At 37.5% G+C, this 20,457-nt stretch overlaps 1 protein-coding gene across 1 annotated transcript; it reads left to right on the top strand.

Annotated features, from left to right (window-relative positions):
• The first annotated feature begins 437 nt into the window (after window positions 1-437).
• LOC137030642 (C-type mannose receptor 2-like) lies at window positions 438-19,648 on the top strand. The gene is made up of 4 exons (XM_067401060.1): window positions 438-474; window positions 567-923; window positions 18,776-19,123; window positions 19,288-19,648. The coding sequence occupies exons 1-4, from the start codon at window positions 438-440 to the stop codon at window positions 19,641-19,643; spliced, it is 1,098 nt and encodes a 365-aa protein (XP_067257161.1). The 3' UTR covers window positions 19,644-19,648.
• The last annotated feature ends 809 nt before the right edge of the window (window positions 19,649-20,457 follow it).

Below are 20,457 nucleotides of genomic sequence, written 5' to 3'. Positions count from 1 at the left end.
CATACATGATATTTTATTAAGGTCCATATTCATATAGACTAACACTGACTGACACAGATGTCAAGATGCAAATAAAGGCAGAGAGTTGGACAAATACACAAATATAGAGGAAGTGAATATGATATAGGGGTTTTCAGAGAAATACACAAATGATGTGATGAAAGAGGGATAAGAGCAGATATAATGATCACACTGTTTGAAGCTGCAGACAGAAACATCAGACTCAGGACAGAAACACACGACCTCTAAAGTAAGAACAACTCACATGTTCATTCTTCAAACACAACTAGACTTTGAGATGTTAATATTGTCTGAATGATTATGTACAGTGAATTCATGCTGCTGTTCAGATACTGACTGAAACTGTCATATTTTACTCCAAAAAGAATCCGTGAATGTTTGATATCTGAGTTTTTCAATGTGTTTCTTCCTCAGAAATGGAGCAAACTCTATATTTCATTCTTCTTCTCATTGGTGAGTGTGTTTGTTGTTTTATTGATGGTTTATAGTTTCATCAGGTTTGACTCTGTTATGAAAAGCATTAAATCAAACCCTCTCTTTCACAGCTCTCTGCTCCGTATCTGAATGTGTTCAGCGTCAGTATCACTTTATAAACGTGTTGAAGAACTGGACTGAAGCTCAGAGATACTGCAGAGAGAATTACACAGATCTGGCCACCGTTGACAACATGAACGACATGAACGAGCTGAAGAAGAGTATGAATAATGGACGTGTCTGGATTGGGCTGCAGAAGACGAGTGTTGATAAATGGCAGTGGTCTTCAGGTGATCCTGCGCTCTATCTGAACTGGGGACCTGGACAACCTGATGGCAGAGATGAGTGTGCTTTTATGAAAGATGGACAATGGCATGATGGGTCATGTAGTGACAACTGGAAATTCATCTGCAGTTCATCTAACAACAGTAAGTTCAGCTTCCTACAACGACAACAAACATTCATTTATAGAAAAATGCACCATATGTTGTACAAAATTGCAATGCAATACTTAATTCTGCTACTTTTTAATGTGGTCATAAAGAGACTGTGGATATTTTCACACTTTCATCTAAAGTCAATTTCTAATTCACACGCATGCTGATCTTTTGTTGTCACTTGGGATAACTGCGTGAATCTTCCTTTAGAGAGCCTAGAGAATTTACAGCATGATTACATAAAATACAAAAATATCAAACCAAATTTCAATATGCAATAGATACGACAACCTGTCACATATTGATATTTATGAACAAAACTCTTGTCCTGAGACAAAAGTTCAGATATTGTCTTAATACGCCAGTCTGATTGTTCACTTTTTACGTACATACTACCACGGGCGGACTGGCCATCTGGCATACCGGGCACTTTCCCTGCGGGCCGACGCGCTTTTTGGGGCCGACGGTCGCCGACCGCAAAAAAAAACAAAAAAAAAAAAACTGTCGGTCCATGAAAGTGGTAGGCCTAGATCAGCGGCCCAATGTTTTTTCTATTGACACTGGGCCAAAAATATCACATAGGCTAGATGTTTTTCCTTCTGACCAACGCTATCTCACTACCAATTCGTACTTATTCTACGAGGTGGCTATTTCGTATAAATTCATACGACCTCACTCGTGCGAATTCGTACGATTTGTCTAAACCCTAGTGACGGTTAGGTTTAGGGGCGGGGTTTGGGGTAGGTCATTCGTATGAATTCATACGAATTTGTCAACTCGTAAAATACATACGATTTAGCAAAAAACGTATGAATTAGTACGAGTGAGGTCGTATGAATTCATACGATTTAGCCACCTCGTAAATTACGTACGAATTGCCGTGAGATGGGGTTGTTCTGACAGACGCCGGTTCATGAAACAAACGCTCAGCGGCCCATTGGTTGTTTTCTTGATTGACACTGCACTGGCCCAATCATATCTTTGAACAGCACCATGTCAAGTCAAGTCAAGTCAAATTTATTTATATAGCGCTTTTACAATTGGTAATTGTTTCAAAGCAGCTTTACATATTAGAAGCACAGAAAAAGGGAAGTGGTTAAAAATAAACTGTACAAACAAGCGTGGTAATATGTAACATATACAAGATGGTGCTACATTAAGCCAATGTCGGCTGACTTCCAGGGGTGGAAAAAACCCCCTAGGAGAAAAACCCAGCGTGCTAGCACTGGGAAAAAAGTCCTAGGAGGGAAAAAACCCCTTGGAAGATATATATAATATATGTAAATGGATATGGAGATCAAAATCTGAATTGTACATTTTTATTATAGAGATTAAAAATCGATTATATATAAATATATGTAAGCGGATACGGGGATTAAAAATCTGAATTATAGATGCAGCCAGAATTGGATCTTTAGGCCCATTGTCTCCTGGGCTACGTTGTAGTCAGGTCCAGACGCAGGTTCTCCATCTGATCTGGATACGGCCTGGATCCAGCACCCGGCAAACCTCAGGATAAGCAGAGAGACAGATATTAGCGTAGATGCCATTCTTATTCTGATGTACAGGTATATCTAGTGTTATAGGAAATGTTCTCGGTTCCGGCCAACCTAATTATTGCAGCGTAACAATCCTTTAACGGATTTGAAAAATGTTAATGTATTGATAATGTGTTATGTGTATGCAAGAGCAAAGAGATGTGTTTTTAGTCTAGATTTAAACTGACAGAGTGTGTCTGCTTCCCGAACAATGCTAGGAAGATTGTTCCAGAGTTTAGGTGCTAAATAGGAAAATGATCTGCCGCCTTCAGTTGATTTTGATATTCTGGGTATTATCAACTGGCCTGAATTCTGAGATCGCAATAAACGTGAAGGACTATAATGCATTAAGAGCTCACTTAGGTACTGGGGAGCTAAACCATTTAGAGCTTTATAAGTAAGTAGCAAGATTTTAAAATCTATACGATGTTTAATAGGGAGCCAATGTAATGTTGACAGAACTGGGCTAATATGGTCATACTTTCTGGTTCTAGTAAGAACTCTAGCTGCCGCATTTTGGACCAACTGTAGTTTGTTTAAAAGCCGAGCAGAACAATCACCCAGTAGAGCGTTACAATAATCTAGTCTTGAGGTCATGAATGCATGAACCAACTGTTCCGCATTTGTCATTGAGAGCATATGTCGTAATTTAGATATATTTTTTAGATGGAAGAATGCGGTTTTACAGATACTAGAAACATGACTTTCAAATGAAAGATTGGTATCAAAGAGCACACCCAGGTTCCTAACTGAGGACGAAGGTTTAATGGAGCACCCGTCAAGTGTTAGAGAGTATTCAAGGTTTTTTCGTGAGGAAGTTTTTGGTCCAAAGATTAGGATATCAGGTTTTTCTGAATTTAATAATAAGAAATTTCTTGTCATCCAGTTTTTAATGTCAGCTATGCATTCTGTTAGTTTTGTGAATTTGTAGGTTTCGTCAGGGCGCGAGGAAATATAGAGCTGAGTATCGTCAGCGTAGCAGTGAAAACTAACACCATGCTTCCTAATTAGGCAGGATGTACAGAGTGAAAAGCAACTGTCCTAATACTGAGCCTTGTGGTACCCCATATTTAACCTGTGATCGATACGACATCTCTTCATTAACTACCACAGACTGATAACGGTCAGATAAGTATGATTTGAACCATGCCAAAGCAATTACACTAATGCCAATATAGATTTCAAGTCTTTTTAAAAGAATGTTATGATCGACATAGTGTCAAAAGCAGCACTGAGATCTAATAACACTAATAAATACAGCCACGATCGGATGATAGGATATATAGGATTTCTGTCTGCAGGCAGTTTCAGTGTGATCATGGAGAAGAAACGCAAAGGAGGTGCAGAGAAGCTGTGTGAGAGAAAGAACTGAGTGCTGTCCAAAAAAATATATAATTAATAACCACGCTAAGTATTGTGCATAAATTATATAAACTTAAAATAATTATGTAAGTAGTAAAGCAATACAAACGCAAACGGGCGTTTTAAGTTTAGAAACATTTTGAGTCACCCCTCCCTTGCCTCACAGTGGTTTGGTCTACCGCGCACGTCACACTCGCGTGTTTGTAGAGTCTGTAGAAGTCCGGCGGCGCCGGCGGGAGAGAACAGTCAGCTGTCAAGGCTATTTTATTCAAAAACATCGGATGAAGTGATTATTTGAGCCCGATCACACGAAAATGCGTATCAATAGTACGAGTTTGTAATCTCGTAGAATATATACGCCAAAATGAGTTTTGGCGTGCTTATGGTACGCAGTTTTTCGCGTGCATATGATACGCACTTTATGGCGTAATATATGTACGAACCCCCCACTCCCCCACCCCCATCCTAACCAAGAGCGTATCATATACACGCCATAAAGTGCGCATCATATGTACGCGAAAAACTGCGTACCATAAGCACGCCAAAACTCATTTTGGCGTATATATTCTACGAGATTACACACTCGTACTATTGATACGCATTCTCATGTGATCGTGTTGATTATTTTCTCTTTAATGCTGACGGAGCTGAGTAATTAGTCATAACAACAACAACAACAAAAAAAGATGATAACTGATGATTTTTTCCCGTGAGTCCGCTATTTTAGCGATTCACAGTCGATCAAAATAGGCAAGTATTGTTTTAATGGCATATTTACTTGTGAATGTCCACTGAATGTCCAATGTAGTGTGATTAACAAGGCTATTGAATACGGATGTCCGAATGTGCGAATATAAAATCAACTTTACCGAAGTAAATGTATTTGGGTAAAGTTGGTTTTATATTCGCACATTCGGACTTCTGATAAATTCAGACTTTCCAATAAATGTGCAATAAATTAATGTTTGCGAATTTTAAGCAGCGACATGATATTGACAACCAACGATTGTCAACTTACAACATTTTTCACAGTCGATCAAAATAGGCAAGTATTGTTTTAATGGCATATTTACTTGTGAATGTCCAATGTAGTGTGATTAACAAGACTATTGAATACGGATGTCCGAATGTGCGAATATAAAACCAACTTTACCGAAGTTTAAAATGTTACCTATAGCTTGTTTACCATAGCTTGTTGGATATAAGTCACCCACACCAACTACAATTAACATTGTGATAAGAATATGTAAACTGTAATAAGACTAATAGATTTACTGTTGTGTGTTGGGTTATGCTCAGTGTATATTCATCGTATTTTGGTGACTTGGTTGTAAACAACTTAAAAAAATAATAATAATAATAATAAAATAAAAAATAAAATATTTATATATATATATATGTATATATATATATATATATATATATATATATATATATATATATATATATATTTCATGACTATATAATTATATATTACTAATTATATAATATAATATAATATACAATATAAAGCGGAATGACGGGTGGTATTTGTGATCTTGTGGTGGGAGCGGTCTGGGCCAAAATGCCAGGGCCGATTTTTGGTCCCAGTCCATCCCTGCATACTACATACATAAATAATAGTAATTTTGTTTTGGAGATTGTAATCCTCAAAAAAGTAACCTTTTTTTAACTAGATGTTGGAAAGGAACAAAACATGACATGAATTTGTGATCATTAGTGTGATAAACCATTACAAAAAGAATATACAGAAATAGATTGTCATAGATTTTCAATTTAGGAAAAGCAGCAGTTCCTTACGTAATATTCAATATATTATAATATATTACTGCAATATATTATTCTGTATTTTTTTTTTTTTTCAGTATAATCAAACCATTAATATATTGATCATAAATATATGGAAATATATTTTATTTCAATAAGAGATAGCTTGATTCATTCATCTTTCAGGATTTTAACACAAACCTGTAAAAACATCATTCTTAGATAAAACTTTAAATGAACAAGACAAACACTAACATTAATAAAATAATATTAACCTCCTCCTTTCCTATCGTCGATACCAGGGGCTGTATTCACAAAACATTTTATCTTACCACTAAGAGTTCTCCTAAATAGCAGTAAAAGTTCTTAGCTAAGAGTTTTCTCTTAAAACCTAAACCTGCTGAGACAAACTTTTACTAAGGAATAGACTGAAGTCTTAAGCTGAGAGTAAGGGCGGGGTTGACCTCGTTGCTATGGAGTAAACACACAGTGATTGGCTGATGGGGGAGGAGTCAGTGATTTAATCATAGAAATATTGTAGAATGAGGTGTCATGTTTCCATATTAAAATAAAGGTTTTAAAATACAAATGTTGCCCTATTCAAAATAAATGTTTTTTTAATAAATATGTTCCCACAGTCAAAATAAAATGTTGACATATTTTTGCCATAAAGGTTTTAAAATGTAGGCTAAGTGTCACTAATTAAACTATACAGTTAATTGTCCACCTCTTGGATGTTTTTATCTCAAGAGAATGCAGAATTCAACCGACAAAGTTTGGGAGAAACACATTCAAACAGTCTTTCTAATCAGCATGAGAAGAGGAATAAATACACAGACGATATATATATATATATATATAATATATATATATTTTTTTTACTCTATTAAATTATTTGTAAGTGTGAACCCATGAAAACCACTGCCACAGGTAATCGGACAATATTTATTTATTTGTTAAAGATTAATTTTTGGCGTCTCATCATAGATTCAAATCTATAAATCAATTTTTTTTTTTTTTTTATTGCATTGCATTGCATTTTATTGCATTTATGAAGAAAAGGTTGAGCACCCAAGGCTCTGTCGCTATTGCCTCAATGGTGTTCAGTGTCTTTGGGTAGATTAGGACTGTTTGTGATTTGCTCTTAGTGACTTAGGAGTCCTCTTGACTACTTCTAACATTTCACAGATTTAGGAGCTAGTTTTAGTGCTAAAATGCTTTGTGAAATACTCTTAGAGCAAAAATTTAGGAGTCCTAAAATTAGGACTTACATGCCCATTATTTTTAAGAGTTTCTCCTAAATCGGCAATTTAGGAGCTACTTTTAGCCTTAAGATGTTTTGTGAATACGGCCCCTGGTTTCTTACGGCGATGGCCCTGCTCGCTACCGGTGAAGAGACAGAGGAAGAAACGCGGAAAACGGGGTGGCTGTGCTGTTAGGCTGAAGTCCTACCTGTCTCTGCGGTCTGGTGTGCGGCCCGTGCAACTTCGGGAGAGGTGTTCGGTCGGCGACTATTCTGTTCGCTGGCGTTCCCTGCATTTATCATATGAGTGGAATGCTCCGCTGGTCCCAGCTACGGTGACTGGTGTATACGGCTCTCCCCGTATCTACCGTCGAGGAGTGTGCTTCAGACATCTTCGCACCTTTCCGCGGGTGCGGCGGACGGACAATCCGATTCGTTTAAGGTTGGGGCTACTTAATTCGAGATCGGTAGTAAATAAGACTTTTATTATAAATGACTTTTTTACTGTGCATGAGTTGGACTGCTTATTTATTACAGAAACCTGGCATTCAAGCCCTCTCTCTGTTGCCTAGCAAGGCCAGACTGATATCTTCTACAACAGCAGTTCCCAAACTTTATTTCCTGCGCACCCCCTTCTATGAAAAAAAAAAGAAAAAAAAAACCGCAACAAAGCTTTGTTTTATCGCCATATAGACTCATGTTTAATCATGCGCAAATAACCAGAACACGCATGACAATAACAAAATCAACAAAGTTTCAATATAATGCAACAAAGCTACGCACAAGCTTCCACTTTTAAAAGGACCGACACAGGCTCAGTAACAGAAGCACGGTTATTTTCAGCCGCGTAAAAGAAACACTGCAGCAATGGGCCATCTCCTTCCCTCCTCTTCGGTTTCCACTGGCGCATCTTCTGACTCCCGCTCATTTTCTTTCTCTATTCTCTCCTAGAGCTTAGATTCTCTGCCCGAGCCCGGACTCGACCCGGGTCGGGCCGATATTTCCCGTCACCGTCCTCGGGCCGGGTCGGGTCGGGCCCTTGATCAGGTGTCATGCGCAGCGTCTCATCCACTCGCAGTCTCGCACGCCTGACGCATCACACCTGCTGTGCGTGCTCATGCTGTAGTTACTATTTAGTAGCTTAAGTGCAACATGGAGCTTGAAGAAGCAAAGAAAAAAATTAAAACAGGAGAATTAACTTGTTTTAAATTGTTGGCTTTGTCTCGTGCATTAAATGCGGCACGCTGCTCGCCTATGACAGCAGATAAACAGGGACATCTGAATAAATAAACAATGCAGTTTACATGCTTCTTCCTTGTGGCATTATTCATTAAGATAATAATTAATAAATGCACGCACAATTATGAATTTCATAAATGTTACAGATATGTTTAATAAATATTACAGATAGCCTACTATGCACAAACAAATGCCTTTCAACTTACATGTGCAATATTCAGAATTAAATGAATGTGGTGCAATTTGTACAAAAAGAGTCTGTAGCCGTTTAGCCATTAAATAAGCACATTTGTTTCAAGTTTAAGTTTTGTTTTGAATAAAAATTTTATTTAAAGTGAATTTCGTTTAGTATAAATTGTATCTTAATTTTAATAAATTTTTCATCAACCAATTGCCTGGATTTAATACATAAAAAGCAATATAGCAGACAATATAATAATGACATGGAGGTGCCAGCGCCTCGGTCACACCATTTGAAACTCGTAACACACGCTGTCACCGAATTTACAAATGCACATCTTGCTTGCTACTCACACACATATTATGTTGAAATAACAATATGTTGAAGTGACATTATTAATAATATTTAATCTTTTAGAATATTTGATTGAATGCTGAATGTTGTGCTTGTTCAATTTAATAATTTTTAAAACTTTAATTATGATAATTAAAATTGATTATTTAATATTTAGTGGCCGATTTTCGCTCATTTATTAATAGTATTTGTATTATAGAGGAACATACATATTAGCTGTGTCCCAATTCAGGGTCTACACACTTCGGAGTGCATGAAAGGGGTGGGGTTTTGGAGTGGAGGGTTGCCAGGTCTGCGCAACAAAACCATTCCAAAAGTAGTGTAATCACAGCACAAGTGTAAAAGTATGCCAATCCCAGACTTGGCAACAATGAGCCGAGCGTCGTTACATGGCTAGCGGCTGTGTGACAGACAGATAACAGTTGATATTTGCGGAGGCTGAATCCAGCTTCTTATTCGCAGCTTCTTATTGACGCTATCCGGTCCACCTTAAAAAACGCGACGCTTCCGCGTTTGTAGCTTCTTATTCACACTCACTTTAGGGACGGTGCAGTTTTTCAGTTTTATGCTTTTTGTGTCTATTTTCAGAATTAAAGCAAAATAAACTATTTTGAAATGCAAATAGCACTGATATATCAGCGAAAATATGCTGCAAAAATATAAAGGCACTTAAAATATAGTATTCTTTGTTTATTGAACGTGTCATCAGCTCAACTTGAAGGAACGTGTGGTTTTTCTCTTATTCACGCTTTTTATGCTATGTTGTCTATTTTTAGAAAAAAAAGAATAAACTATTCTAAAATGTAAATAACACCGAAATATCTGTGAAAATTACTGTACAATTACAAAGGTATATAAAAAACAATTACATCATTCTTTTTGCACGTCATCATTTGAATGCATTAATGAATAAATTGAATAAAAAATTAATTCATGCAAATATTACAGATTTCAATATCACAAGGTAACTAGAGACTATCAGCTCCAGCTCCAGCTTGGATCCAGCCTGTTATGAAGACTTCAGATGAAGGACTCCAGAACATCAAACATGGATGATTATACAAAATGATCATGTTATCATTGCTTTGCATGCACACTAATTTTGCTTAAAAGAAGTAATATCTTACAACTGTACGTTCTGATATCATCTCATAAAAGAAGACTATTGTGTTTTTGCTACAAGTGAATGTGAATTGCGGTTATTAACCAATTTATGGATGAAATATGAATATAATAATTCATGAGATTATTAATAAATTATGATTCATATATCGACCCAACGGGGAATTAAACATATATTGTGAATCAATTACAATGAATTATAATCAATTACATATATGATTAGTTCTTGTATAATGATTATTTAGAGAAACTGTTCGTTTGTCCAGCAAACTAAGTCCCTCACAGAATATTATAAACAGAGTTATTATCTGGCCATGAAAATAACTTGCTATTATAACATCAAAGCATAAAGCGATCGAAAAACGTTAAAGTGACTTGGTTTTCAGCTGAAAGAACAAACAGAACAATAGAGCGTGAATAACGTTTTAATATATGCAAACTACGAATACAGAGGTTATACATCTAAATATATATACAAGAAAATACACACCTATGTACAAGAGTGGAAGTAGAGAAGGAAAGAGAGAAGGCAAGTAGCAAACTCACAACCAGTCCTAAGCCAGCACGGAAATCAGTTTCATCATCTAAGATTGAGAAACGGCAGTATACTTGCATTGGTTGCGTGTGTCGAATTTCAGGTTAGCGCTGGTGCAGGTCATTGGCTTCCTCCGTTCAGCGGGAAAGTTTAAACTGAGGACTTGAGAGTGAGTTTCGCTGGAAGATGGCGATCCCGAAGCTGAGCGCGATGGCAGCGCGTGGTCACCGGTGATGTCCGGGAAAAACGTGCACGAGAGGCTCGTGAGACAATCGGGAGAGAACGCACAAGAAATTGTGCGTCTTTGCTTTTATGACAGATAAGCTGACACACCTCCTTGAGGTGGGGTAGCCAATAACATGGGTGCAAAGTTGGCGGGAAAGCTTTCCCTTTGTTTGGCCTCACGACTTAATCCAATGATTTATGACTATCAGATCAGATCTCCAAATGGAGTGCGTTCTTCACAGTATCATTAAACACATAGAAAAATGCATTTGTCAGCTGTGTGACATATCTCAGTGAATAGCTCGTGTCCGGAGCTTTACGGAGAGACCAAACTCGATAGGTCAGAAAGGCATAGGAGAGAAGTTATGGTTTACAGACAAAATTATATCGTTAAAATGCACACTAGCACAAATACACTCATTTAAACACTAGGAAACATGCATAGGCCCTAAAATATATGAAATATATATTTCAGCATAGTGGTAGTTTACAAATACAGTTCAAAATGTATGATTGTGTGTTTCTGTGTGTGTGTTTTTGTGTGTCCCTGTGTGTGTGGGGTGTTGGAATATGGATCTGGTCAGTCTCTGGGGGGGGGGGTGCTCCTTTTGAAGTCACCAAAGTGAGGAAGTTGCCGTTTTCTGTTTACTCTCTCAGGTCCACAAACCTGCCGAAAGTCACAGTCATCTGGAGCCGAGTTAGTGATTAACAAACAAAGTTCATCAGGTTAAAAGCGTTCTGAAAACTCCAAAGTTTGATTATCCTGATACGTGTGCATACGCTACATCCTAATGTACTTGACTGTCACCATGCACATTTTCAGACATTTTTACTGTAGCATTTTAAAGTTATGGACCAATGAATTTGACAAATGTGACAATACATTTACGGGAGAAATTGCATTATTGGCCCAGTTGGAGGCGCTATATCTCAGCTGTCTTTAAGGGTGCGTTTAAAGTGGCACTGGGGCCTTATTCCCAATGTACTTGACTGTCACCATGCATATTTTCAGACATTTTTACTGTAGCATTTTAAAGTTATCGACCCATTAATTTGACAAACGTGACAAAAGTTTCATGAGAAATTGCACTTTTGGCTCATTTGGAGGCGCTATATCTCAGCTGTCTTTAAGGGTGCGTTCAAAGTTGCACTGGGGCCTTATTCCAAGTGCACTTGACTGTCACCATGCACATTTTCAGACATTTTTACTGTAGCATTTTAAAGTTATGGACCCATGAATTTGACAAATGTGACAATACAGTAACAGGAGAAATTGCACTTTTGGCCCAATTTGAGGCGCTATATCTCAGCTGTCTTTAAGGGTGCGTTCAAAGTTGCACTGGGGCCTTATTCCAAGTGCACTTGACTGTCACCATGCACATTTTCAGACATTTTTACTGTAGCATTTTAAAGTTATGGACCCATGAATTTGACAAATGTGACAATACAGTAACAGGAGAAATTGCACTTTTGGCCCAATTGGAGGCGCTATATCTCAGCTGTCTTTAAGGGTGCGTTCAAAGTTGCACTGGGGCCTTATTCCAAGTGCACTTGACTGTCACCATGCATATTTTCAGAAATTTTTACTGTAGCATTTTAAAGTTATGGACCAATGAATTTGACAAATGTGACAATACATTTACGGGAGAAATTGCACTTTTGGCCCAATTGGAGGGGCAATATCTCAACTGCCTTTAAGGGTGCGTTCAAAGTTGCACTGGGGCCTTATTCCCAATGTACTTGACTGTCACCATGCACATTTTCAGACATTTTTACTGTAGCACTTTAAAGTTATGGACCAATGAATTTGACCAACGTGACAAAAGTTTCATGAGAAATTGCACTTTTGGCCCAATTTGAGGCGCTATATCTCAGCTGCCTTTAAGGGTGCGTTAAAAGTTGCAATGGAACCCTATTCCCAAATAACTTGTCTGTCAGCATACAACATTATCAGCAATTTACTGTAGCATCGAGTTATGATCCCATGATTCTGAGAAATGTGACAAAACAGTTACATGAGAAATTGCACTATTCGCTATAACTGCTGCCTTTAAAGTTGTTCTGTTGCTGTTCATGGTGCTGAAATCTTCAACAATTGGATTATTAAGGAGTGCAAATACATTGTCATCTAGCATTAAAATAAAGTTATTACATACTATCACTATGAAACCCAAAATGTAAAATTTTGGTAACTTTTTTATATGAATGGAAAAATCAACTCAGATCATGCACACATCATAAAACATTAGAAGTCACTTAATGTTATCACAGTTAAATTTATCTATTTATTTATTCATTCACTTATTTGTTCATCCACATCTGTACTTTGAACACACCCTTAAAGGAAACTGAGATATAGCGCCTCCAATTGGGCTAATAGTGCAAATTCTCCTGTTACTATATTGTCACATTTGTCAAATTCATGGGTCCATAACTTTAAAATGCTACAGTAAAAATGTCTTAAAATGTGCATGGTGACAGTCAAGTACATTGGGAATAAGGCCCCAGTGCAACTTTGAACGCACCCATAAAGGCAGCTGAGATATAGCGCCTCCAACTGGGCCAATAATGCAATTTCTCCTGTAAATGTATTGTCACATTTGTCAAATTAATTGGTCCATAACTTTAAAATTCTACAGTAAAAATGTCTGAAAATGTGCATGTGAGAGTCAAGTGCACTTGGAATAAGGCCCCAGTGCAACTTTGAACGCACCCTTAAAGACAGCTGAGATATAGCGCCTCCAATTGGGCCAAAAGTGCAATTTCTCCTGTTACTGTATGTCAAAGTTGTCAAATACATGGGTCCATAACTTTAAAATGCTACAGTAAAAATGTCTGAAAATGTGCATGGTGACAGTCAAGTACATTGGGAATAAGGCCCCAGTGCAACTTTGAACGCACCCATAAAGGCAGCTGAGATATAGCGCCTCCAACTGGGCCAATAATGCAATTTCTCCTGTAAATGTATTGTCACATTTGTCAAATTAATTGGTCCATAACTTTAAAATTCTACAGTAAAAATGTCTGAAAATGTGCATGTGAGAGTCAAGTGCACTTGGAATAAGGCCCCAGTGCAACTTTGAACGCACCCTTAAAGACAGCTGAGATATAGCGCCTCCAATTGGGCCAAAAGTGCAATTTCTCCTGTTACTGTATGTCACAGTTGTCAAATTCATGGGTCCATAACTTTAAAATGCTACAGTAAAAATGTCTGACAATGTGCATGGTGACAGTCAAGGGCACTTGGAATAAGGCCCTAGTGCAACTTTGAACGCACCCTTAAAGACAGCTGAGATATAGCGCCTCCAATTGGGCCAAAAGTGCAATTTCTCATGAAACTTTTGTCACGTTTGTCAAATTCATGGGTCCATAACTTTAAAATGCTACAGTAAAAATGTCTGAAAATGTGCATGGTGACAGTCAAGTACATTGGGAATAAGACCCCAGTGCAACTTTGAACGCACCCTTAAAGGCAGCTGAGATATAGCGCCTCCAACTGGGCCAATAATGCAATTTCTCCCGTAAATGTATTGTCACATTTGTCAAATTCATTGGTCCATAACTTTAAAATGCTACAGTAAAAATGTCTGAAAATGTGCATGGTGACAGTCAAGTGCACTTGGAATAAGGCACCAGTGCACCTTTGAACGCACCCTTAAAGACAGCTGAGATATAGCGCCTCCAATTGGGCCAAAAGTGCAATTTCTCCTGTTACTGTATGTCACATTTGTCAAATTCATGGGTCCATAACTTTAAAATGCTACAGTAAAAATGTCTGAAAATGTGTGTGGTGACAGTCAAGTACATTAGGAATAATGCCCCAGTGCAAACTTTTTTTCAGCGCACCATGAAAGGTAATTTAATTCACAATCACTTGTAGCAAAAACACAATAGTCTTCTTTTATGAGATGATATCAGAACGTACAGTTGTAAGATATTACTTCTTTTAAGCAAAATTAGTGTGCATGCAAAGCAATGATAACATGATCATTTTGTATAATCATCCATGTTTGATGTTCTGGAGTCCTTCATCTGAAGTCTTCATAACAGGCTGGATCCAAGCTGGAGCTGGAGCTGATAGTCTCTAGTTACCTTGTGATATTGAAATCTGTAATATTTGCATGAATTAATTTTTTATTCAATTTATTCATTAATGCATTCAAATGATGACGTGCAAAAAGAATGATGTAATTGTTTTTTATATACCTTTGTACACTCAAAAAAATGATTCTAGCTGCTTGTTCAGTTTATTTAAATAAAATAAGCTGAACCAACACAAATCTTTAGTTTTTTACTTAATTGGCATTCGCACTCAATTGTATTATGTTAAATGAAATTAAATTTGCAAAATGTTAGGTCAACCTAAACCATTTGTGTTGGGACTACATGAATCATTTATGTTGCATTGATTGAACCTGGGCAGTGGAGTTCCCAGCATGCTTTGCGTAGGGAAAGATTGGGACAGTAAATGTTGAACTTAAGTGCTGTTTAATGTGTTTTTTAGTAAAGGGAAATACCTTTTAAAGTTTGAAGTTCAGTTATATTTGACATTTAAAAGAGTTTATGTTATGTCGATTTTTTTGACTATGCTGAAGTGTAGACCTTGTGGTTAGGCTCTAGGTGGCTACGTAAAACAAATTTATATTGTTCTCAACGAGCATTAACTGTGCTCAAGCCAGTAATGAGAAGTTCTTTATCTGATCATTACTTGCATGCTATAAATGTTACTTAGCATATGAATAAGTGTTATTTTAGTTTAGTTTTTATAGAAATATAAATAAATTAGTTTGAGGGCCAGCACAAAATTTACACAGTCTACATATGGTCATCAGCTTTTCCCCTCTCAATGGTCATGAAACATGTATGTCTGTGTACAACAGCTACTCAAAACCTAAGCACAAGCGCACATCTTCACCATGATGGTAACAAAAAAACAAAGCACTGGTTGGATCAACAAGAATGAATTATGTTCAGGAAACATACACAGAATACGTCAAATGAAACTGGTGTGATCTCATTCAATTAGGATGAATTTCACTCATTAGTACAATTAACCTAGCTTAAGTTCAAATAAATCAGTTCAACTGTGTGGAAATAGGTGTCATAATTGAATTAAGTTAGACCAACAAGTTATTTTTTTGAGTGTAATTGTACAGTAATTTTCACAGATATTTCGGTGTTATTTACATTTCAGAATAGTTTATTCTTTTTTTCTAAAAATAGACAATATAGCATAAAAAGCGTGAATAAGAGAAAAACCACACGGTCCTTCAAGTTGAGCTGATGACACGTTCAATAAACAAAGAATACTATAATTATATTTTAAGTGCCTTTATATTTTTGCAGCATATTTTCGCTGATATATCAGTGCTATTTGCATTTCAAAATAGTTTATTTTCCTTTAATTCTGAAAATAGACACAAAAAGCATAATACAGAAAAACCGCACTGTCCCTAAAGTGAGCGTGAATAAGAAGCTACAAACGCGGAAGCGTCGCGTTTTTTAAGGTGGACCGGATAGCGTCAATAAGAAGCTGCGAATAAGAAGCTGGATTCAGCCTCGTAAACACTTCTTAAATGAGTTTGCAGATTTGTTGGGTGAATTTGTACCCAAGTATGATAAATTGTTAATTCTTGTAGATTTTAACGTTCATGTGTGTTGTACAGCAGACTCTTTAGCTAAAGAGTTTATTACATTGATAAATGCCTTCGATCTAGATCATCATGTAAATGTTCCTACCCATCAAGGTGGACACACTCTTGGTCTTGTGTTGTCATATGGAATTTCTCTTTATGATCTGGAGATAGTGGATAATGGGTTCTCATAAATGTGTTATGTTTTCTATTCCTACATGAAACCAAACTCCTTGCAACTCAAAAGGCCTGTCCGTAAATCGCGTTTAATTAACTCTGCTACTAGTACAGTTTTCTCATCAGCTTTCTGTGATACTATGCAAGCTATGGATGCAAACCAGTATGAATTAAGTGCAGATGAGCTTTTTTCTGAGTTTAATTCTACTTGTGTGAATGTTTTAAACACAGTGACTCCTCTAAAGACCTTAAAATCTAATCCAAGAGCTGACCCATGGATTGACGACAATATACGAGACAAGAACTATTTTTACTGTTTTGTTATTAATCTGTTATTAATCCACCTGTTTATGAGCACCCTGCAGTATCAAAGACTTTGTGTGATGATTTTCTTACAGTTTTTGTGAATAAGATCAGTGACATTAGATCGGGGATATTTTGTCCTTCTTTTGATCCTTCTATCTCTGTGGCTTGTATGGCAGATTTCAAGCAATTTGAACCTATTTCTCTTTCTCATCTTCAAGAAATAGTGGGTCTATTAAAGCCATCGGGCTCCTCTATGGATGTCATCCCTCCATTTCTTTTGAAATAAGTTTTCAATGGGACCGTATCTTTTAAATATTATAAATCAATGTCTGGAAACACACACGGTACCAGAAGTGCTAAAACATGCTATAGTTCGGCCACTGTTAAAGAAACCAAACTTAGACTTAAATATGCTGTAAAATACTTTGGGAGGTTTAGGGAAGGCTTGACTGGTCTGTGGCATGGAGTGGGCTCGTGGGCTACTGGAGCGGACTCGAAGCGGGTTTGATGAGGGCAGGAGATGCTTGCTCGGTGGAGACTTGAGCTGCTGGCTCGGAGAGAGCTGGAGATACTGGCTCGGCGGCTGAGACCGGAGATGCTGGCTCGGCGGCGGCAGCGGCTGGAGCAGAGGGCTCAGCGGTTTGAAGAGGGGTCCAGTCCATCCCCTCATACACAATGAGAAGCCCGACTGGTACTGGAGTGGGCTCTACAGAAGCTGGAGAGGGCTCCGTAGAGATTGGAGAGGGCTCTACAGAGACTGTTTTCCTCTTCCTCCTTTTCCGCCTTCTGGACCAAGCGGTGGTAGGTGGGTCCAGCAGGACACAGGGGAACAATTCACCGGAGGGGTATGTGGAGGAAGACGGAGCTTGACAAACTGGCCAGGCCGCCCATGTTTCCGGGAGGACTGGACGAGAGTTACACTTATAATCCTAAACCTCTTCAACAAAGATTTGAGTCCTTTAAATACAAGATTAAATTAATTGTATCGTTTAAGGAAACAATAGTCAGGTTCATCAAAACGGATAGTGTTCTCGTCCAGTCCGTCCAGAAACAGGGCAATCAAATGAGCATCCAACCAGTTTGTCAAATAAGCTAACTCAACAAACTCCTCCACATACCTCTCCAGCGAACGTCCAACCTGGAAGAGCCCAGCAAGATGATCGCTGCCAACATCGGAGTGTGAGGCAAAGGAGGAGCAGGAACCTTGGTGAGGAAAAACAAACCCATTTAGTTTGTTGGATCTCCGGCGGTATTGTTCTGTTCTTCTGTTACGTGTGCTGTATGCTGGAGAGAGGAGGCATAACCGGAGATCCACAATACTGGGTTTTTAATAACAGCGCAGGAGATAAACCACATACACGTGATCACACATACGCTTAACATAAGAACAGACAGGGAGTGAAGGGAGTGAGTCCATTATTAAGGTAGTGTTGATGAGGAAGTCCAGGTGAAGGTGATCAGTGATGATGGGGAGATGACGAGGGAAGTGAGTGCAGGTGTGGAGACAAGAGGATCATGGGAAATTGAGTCCGGGAGACAGGAACTGTGACATATATATGGTGATATATATATATATATATATATATATATATATATATATATATATATTATATATAATATATAATTTTCTTTTTTATTGTCTTTTGCATTGATGTTAAGCGCACTGGTCAACTGGTGTTGTGTGTAGTTGTGCTATAGAAATAAAATTGACATTGACATATTGCAACAATATTCATTTGTATATATTAATAGTCTACAATCCAACATTTTGAATTCAATTTTTACTGCCATATTTCTAGGACTAGTTAACAAATATATTCAGCTGCAGTGAAACATCTTCATCTGTTTGATGTTTCTCTCTTTCAGATCTTTGTGTCTGAATCAAGTATTCTAGAGAAATGTGTAACAAAACATAATGGAGAAATATAAAGTTATATTAAAATCATCACAAATGATACTTAATGTTATATCAGCAAACTAATCATGAATATAAAGTCAATATTTAATATATCATCAGCTGTAGAAACAGTCTTTGAATGACACGTGTTTCTGATGTTTCCGCTGCTGCTCTTATTCACATCAAACCATAAAGCAGCATAAGAATAATGAACAAACTGATTCATGAATCTGTTTCCATTTGTTTTTCTTAAAGCAAACACAGGACTCGTCTTTGTTGATCAGGGGAAGAATTGGAGAGACGCTCAGAGTCACTGCAGACAGAATCACATTGATCTGGTCAGTGTGAGGAACCAGAATGAGAATCAACAGCTTCAGAAGTTCATCAATGATAATCACATATCTGATGATGTCTGGATCGGTCTGTTCAGAGTCAGAGACTCATGGCAGTGGTCAGATCAGAGTGACTCCTCATTCAGATACTGGAGGTCTAATGAACCTAATAATTATCAAAGTAATGAAAACTGTACAGCGATCGAACCGAACGCTCAGGGACAATGGATAGACATCTCTTGCGACAACAACATCCAGTTTCCTTTTGTGTGTCATGAAGGTGAGCAGATCCTCACAAACACACACAATCCATCCATCACCTCCAGATATCTTAAAGTTCACACTACATGTCTGACATGACAAATTCCTCCACAGTGTTTGTTCTGCATGTTGTTTTTGATCAGTCTCTCTCTAGTTTCTGCTTGTGGTTTGTTTTGTGTCCAGAAAAACTGATTCTGATCAAAGAGAATCTGACGTGGTCTGAAGCTCTGAGATACTGCAGACAGAATCATGTGGATCTGGTCTCGGTTCATTCAGAAGAGATTCAGCGTGACGTGATGAATGTGGTTAAACAGGCGTCTACTGAGGAGGTGTGGTTGGGTTTACGTCACTCCTGCACTGTGGGCCTCTGGTTCTGGGTGAGCGGAGACACCGTGTGCTATCAGAACTGGGAGATTGATGATTCAGAGAACTGTGATTCTGCAGTGAGATCTGGAGCAGTTCAGTCTGGAGGAGATCAGCGCTGGATCAGCCGTCCTGAGACTGACAGACTCAACTTCATCTGCAGCAGATATGAGTGAAAGGATACACACACATTTCATGTAAGATAACAAATGCTTGTGTGTTCACTTCTTTTAACTCCAGTTTAATTGATTTCAGTAAACAAGGCCTTGTTACTTTTTTAAACATTTCGAAATGTTAATGGTTTGCCGCTATGATCTCTGTGAACCAGTGTCTATATGGTTACACAATACAATAAAAGAGACTGACACAGTAGGGTATCATGTGAGACTAAATGAACAGTTTCAAATATTGAAGTTTCTTGTTCAATTGTTAATTGTTAAGAGATTTGACATCCAGAACCGCTGTTTGCTTTTATAAACTATTTCTGTCTCGTTTTTTATTATTTACTAACTTCAGAATTAGTTAAATTTTGTGAGGGGTCAAAGGGCATCATATACTCGTCATTATATGTTTATACTGTTTTCTTTGTGTTTTATCATGATATAATTCATGTAACTAAAGATGGTGTGAGTTTTTTAAATTCCTCATTTGTGTTTTAAGGATTTCTGTGGTACTTCTCTCTCTTATATTGAGTTTCATGTATTAATCATGACTTTATATTAGAAATGACTGGATGAATGTGAATCAGTGAGAACATTATGTGTCTCAGCTAAATGAAATATTGTTTATTCATGAAGGAGTGAAGGTTGGGTATAAAATATCTAATTCTTTTGTGCTAAACATGAAAGAACATGTCAACAACAGCAGCTCAAATAAACTCACGTACAACCAGAAATCTCATCTCATCTCATCTCTTGATAATTAAATTACAAAATCCAACATGGTTTAAATCATAATTCAAATATATTGATATATTAATTTTTATTGAGG

The sequence above is a fragment of the Chanodichthys erythropterus genome, chromosome 11, assembly GCF_024489055.1.
Source record: "Chanodichthys erythropterus isolate Z2021 chromosome 11, ASM2448905v1, whole genome shotgun sequence".
In the NCBI taxonomy this organism is placed as follows: domain Eukaryota; kingdom Metazoa; phylum Chordata; class Actinopteri; order Cypriniformes; family Xenocyprididae; genus Chanodichthys; species Chanodichthys erythropterus.
Note: the sequence above shows the minus strand (reverse complement) of the source record. Positions and strands in the feature narration are given on the sequence as shown.

Bases quoted from the DNA above. Each gene is read 5' to 3' on its own strand.
- LOC137030642 (XM_067401060.1), top strand. From the start codon at position 438: ATGGAGCAAACTCTATATTTCATTCTTCTTCTCATTG. The intron at 924-18,775 runs GTAAGTTCAGCT...AAGCAAACACAG, and splicing joins CTGCAGTTCATCTAACAACA to GACTCGTCTTTGTTGATCAG. The intron at 19,124-19,287 runs GTGAGCAGATCC...TTTTGTGTCCAG, and splicing joins TCCTTTTGTGTGTCATGAAG to AAAAACTGATTCTGATCAAA.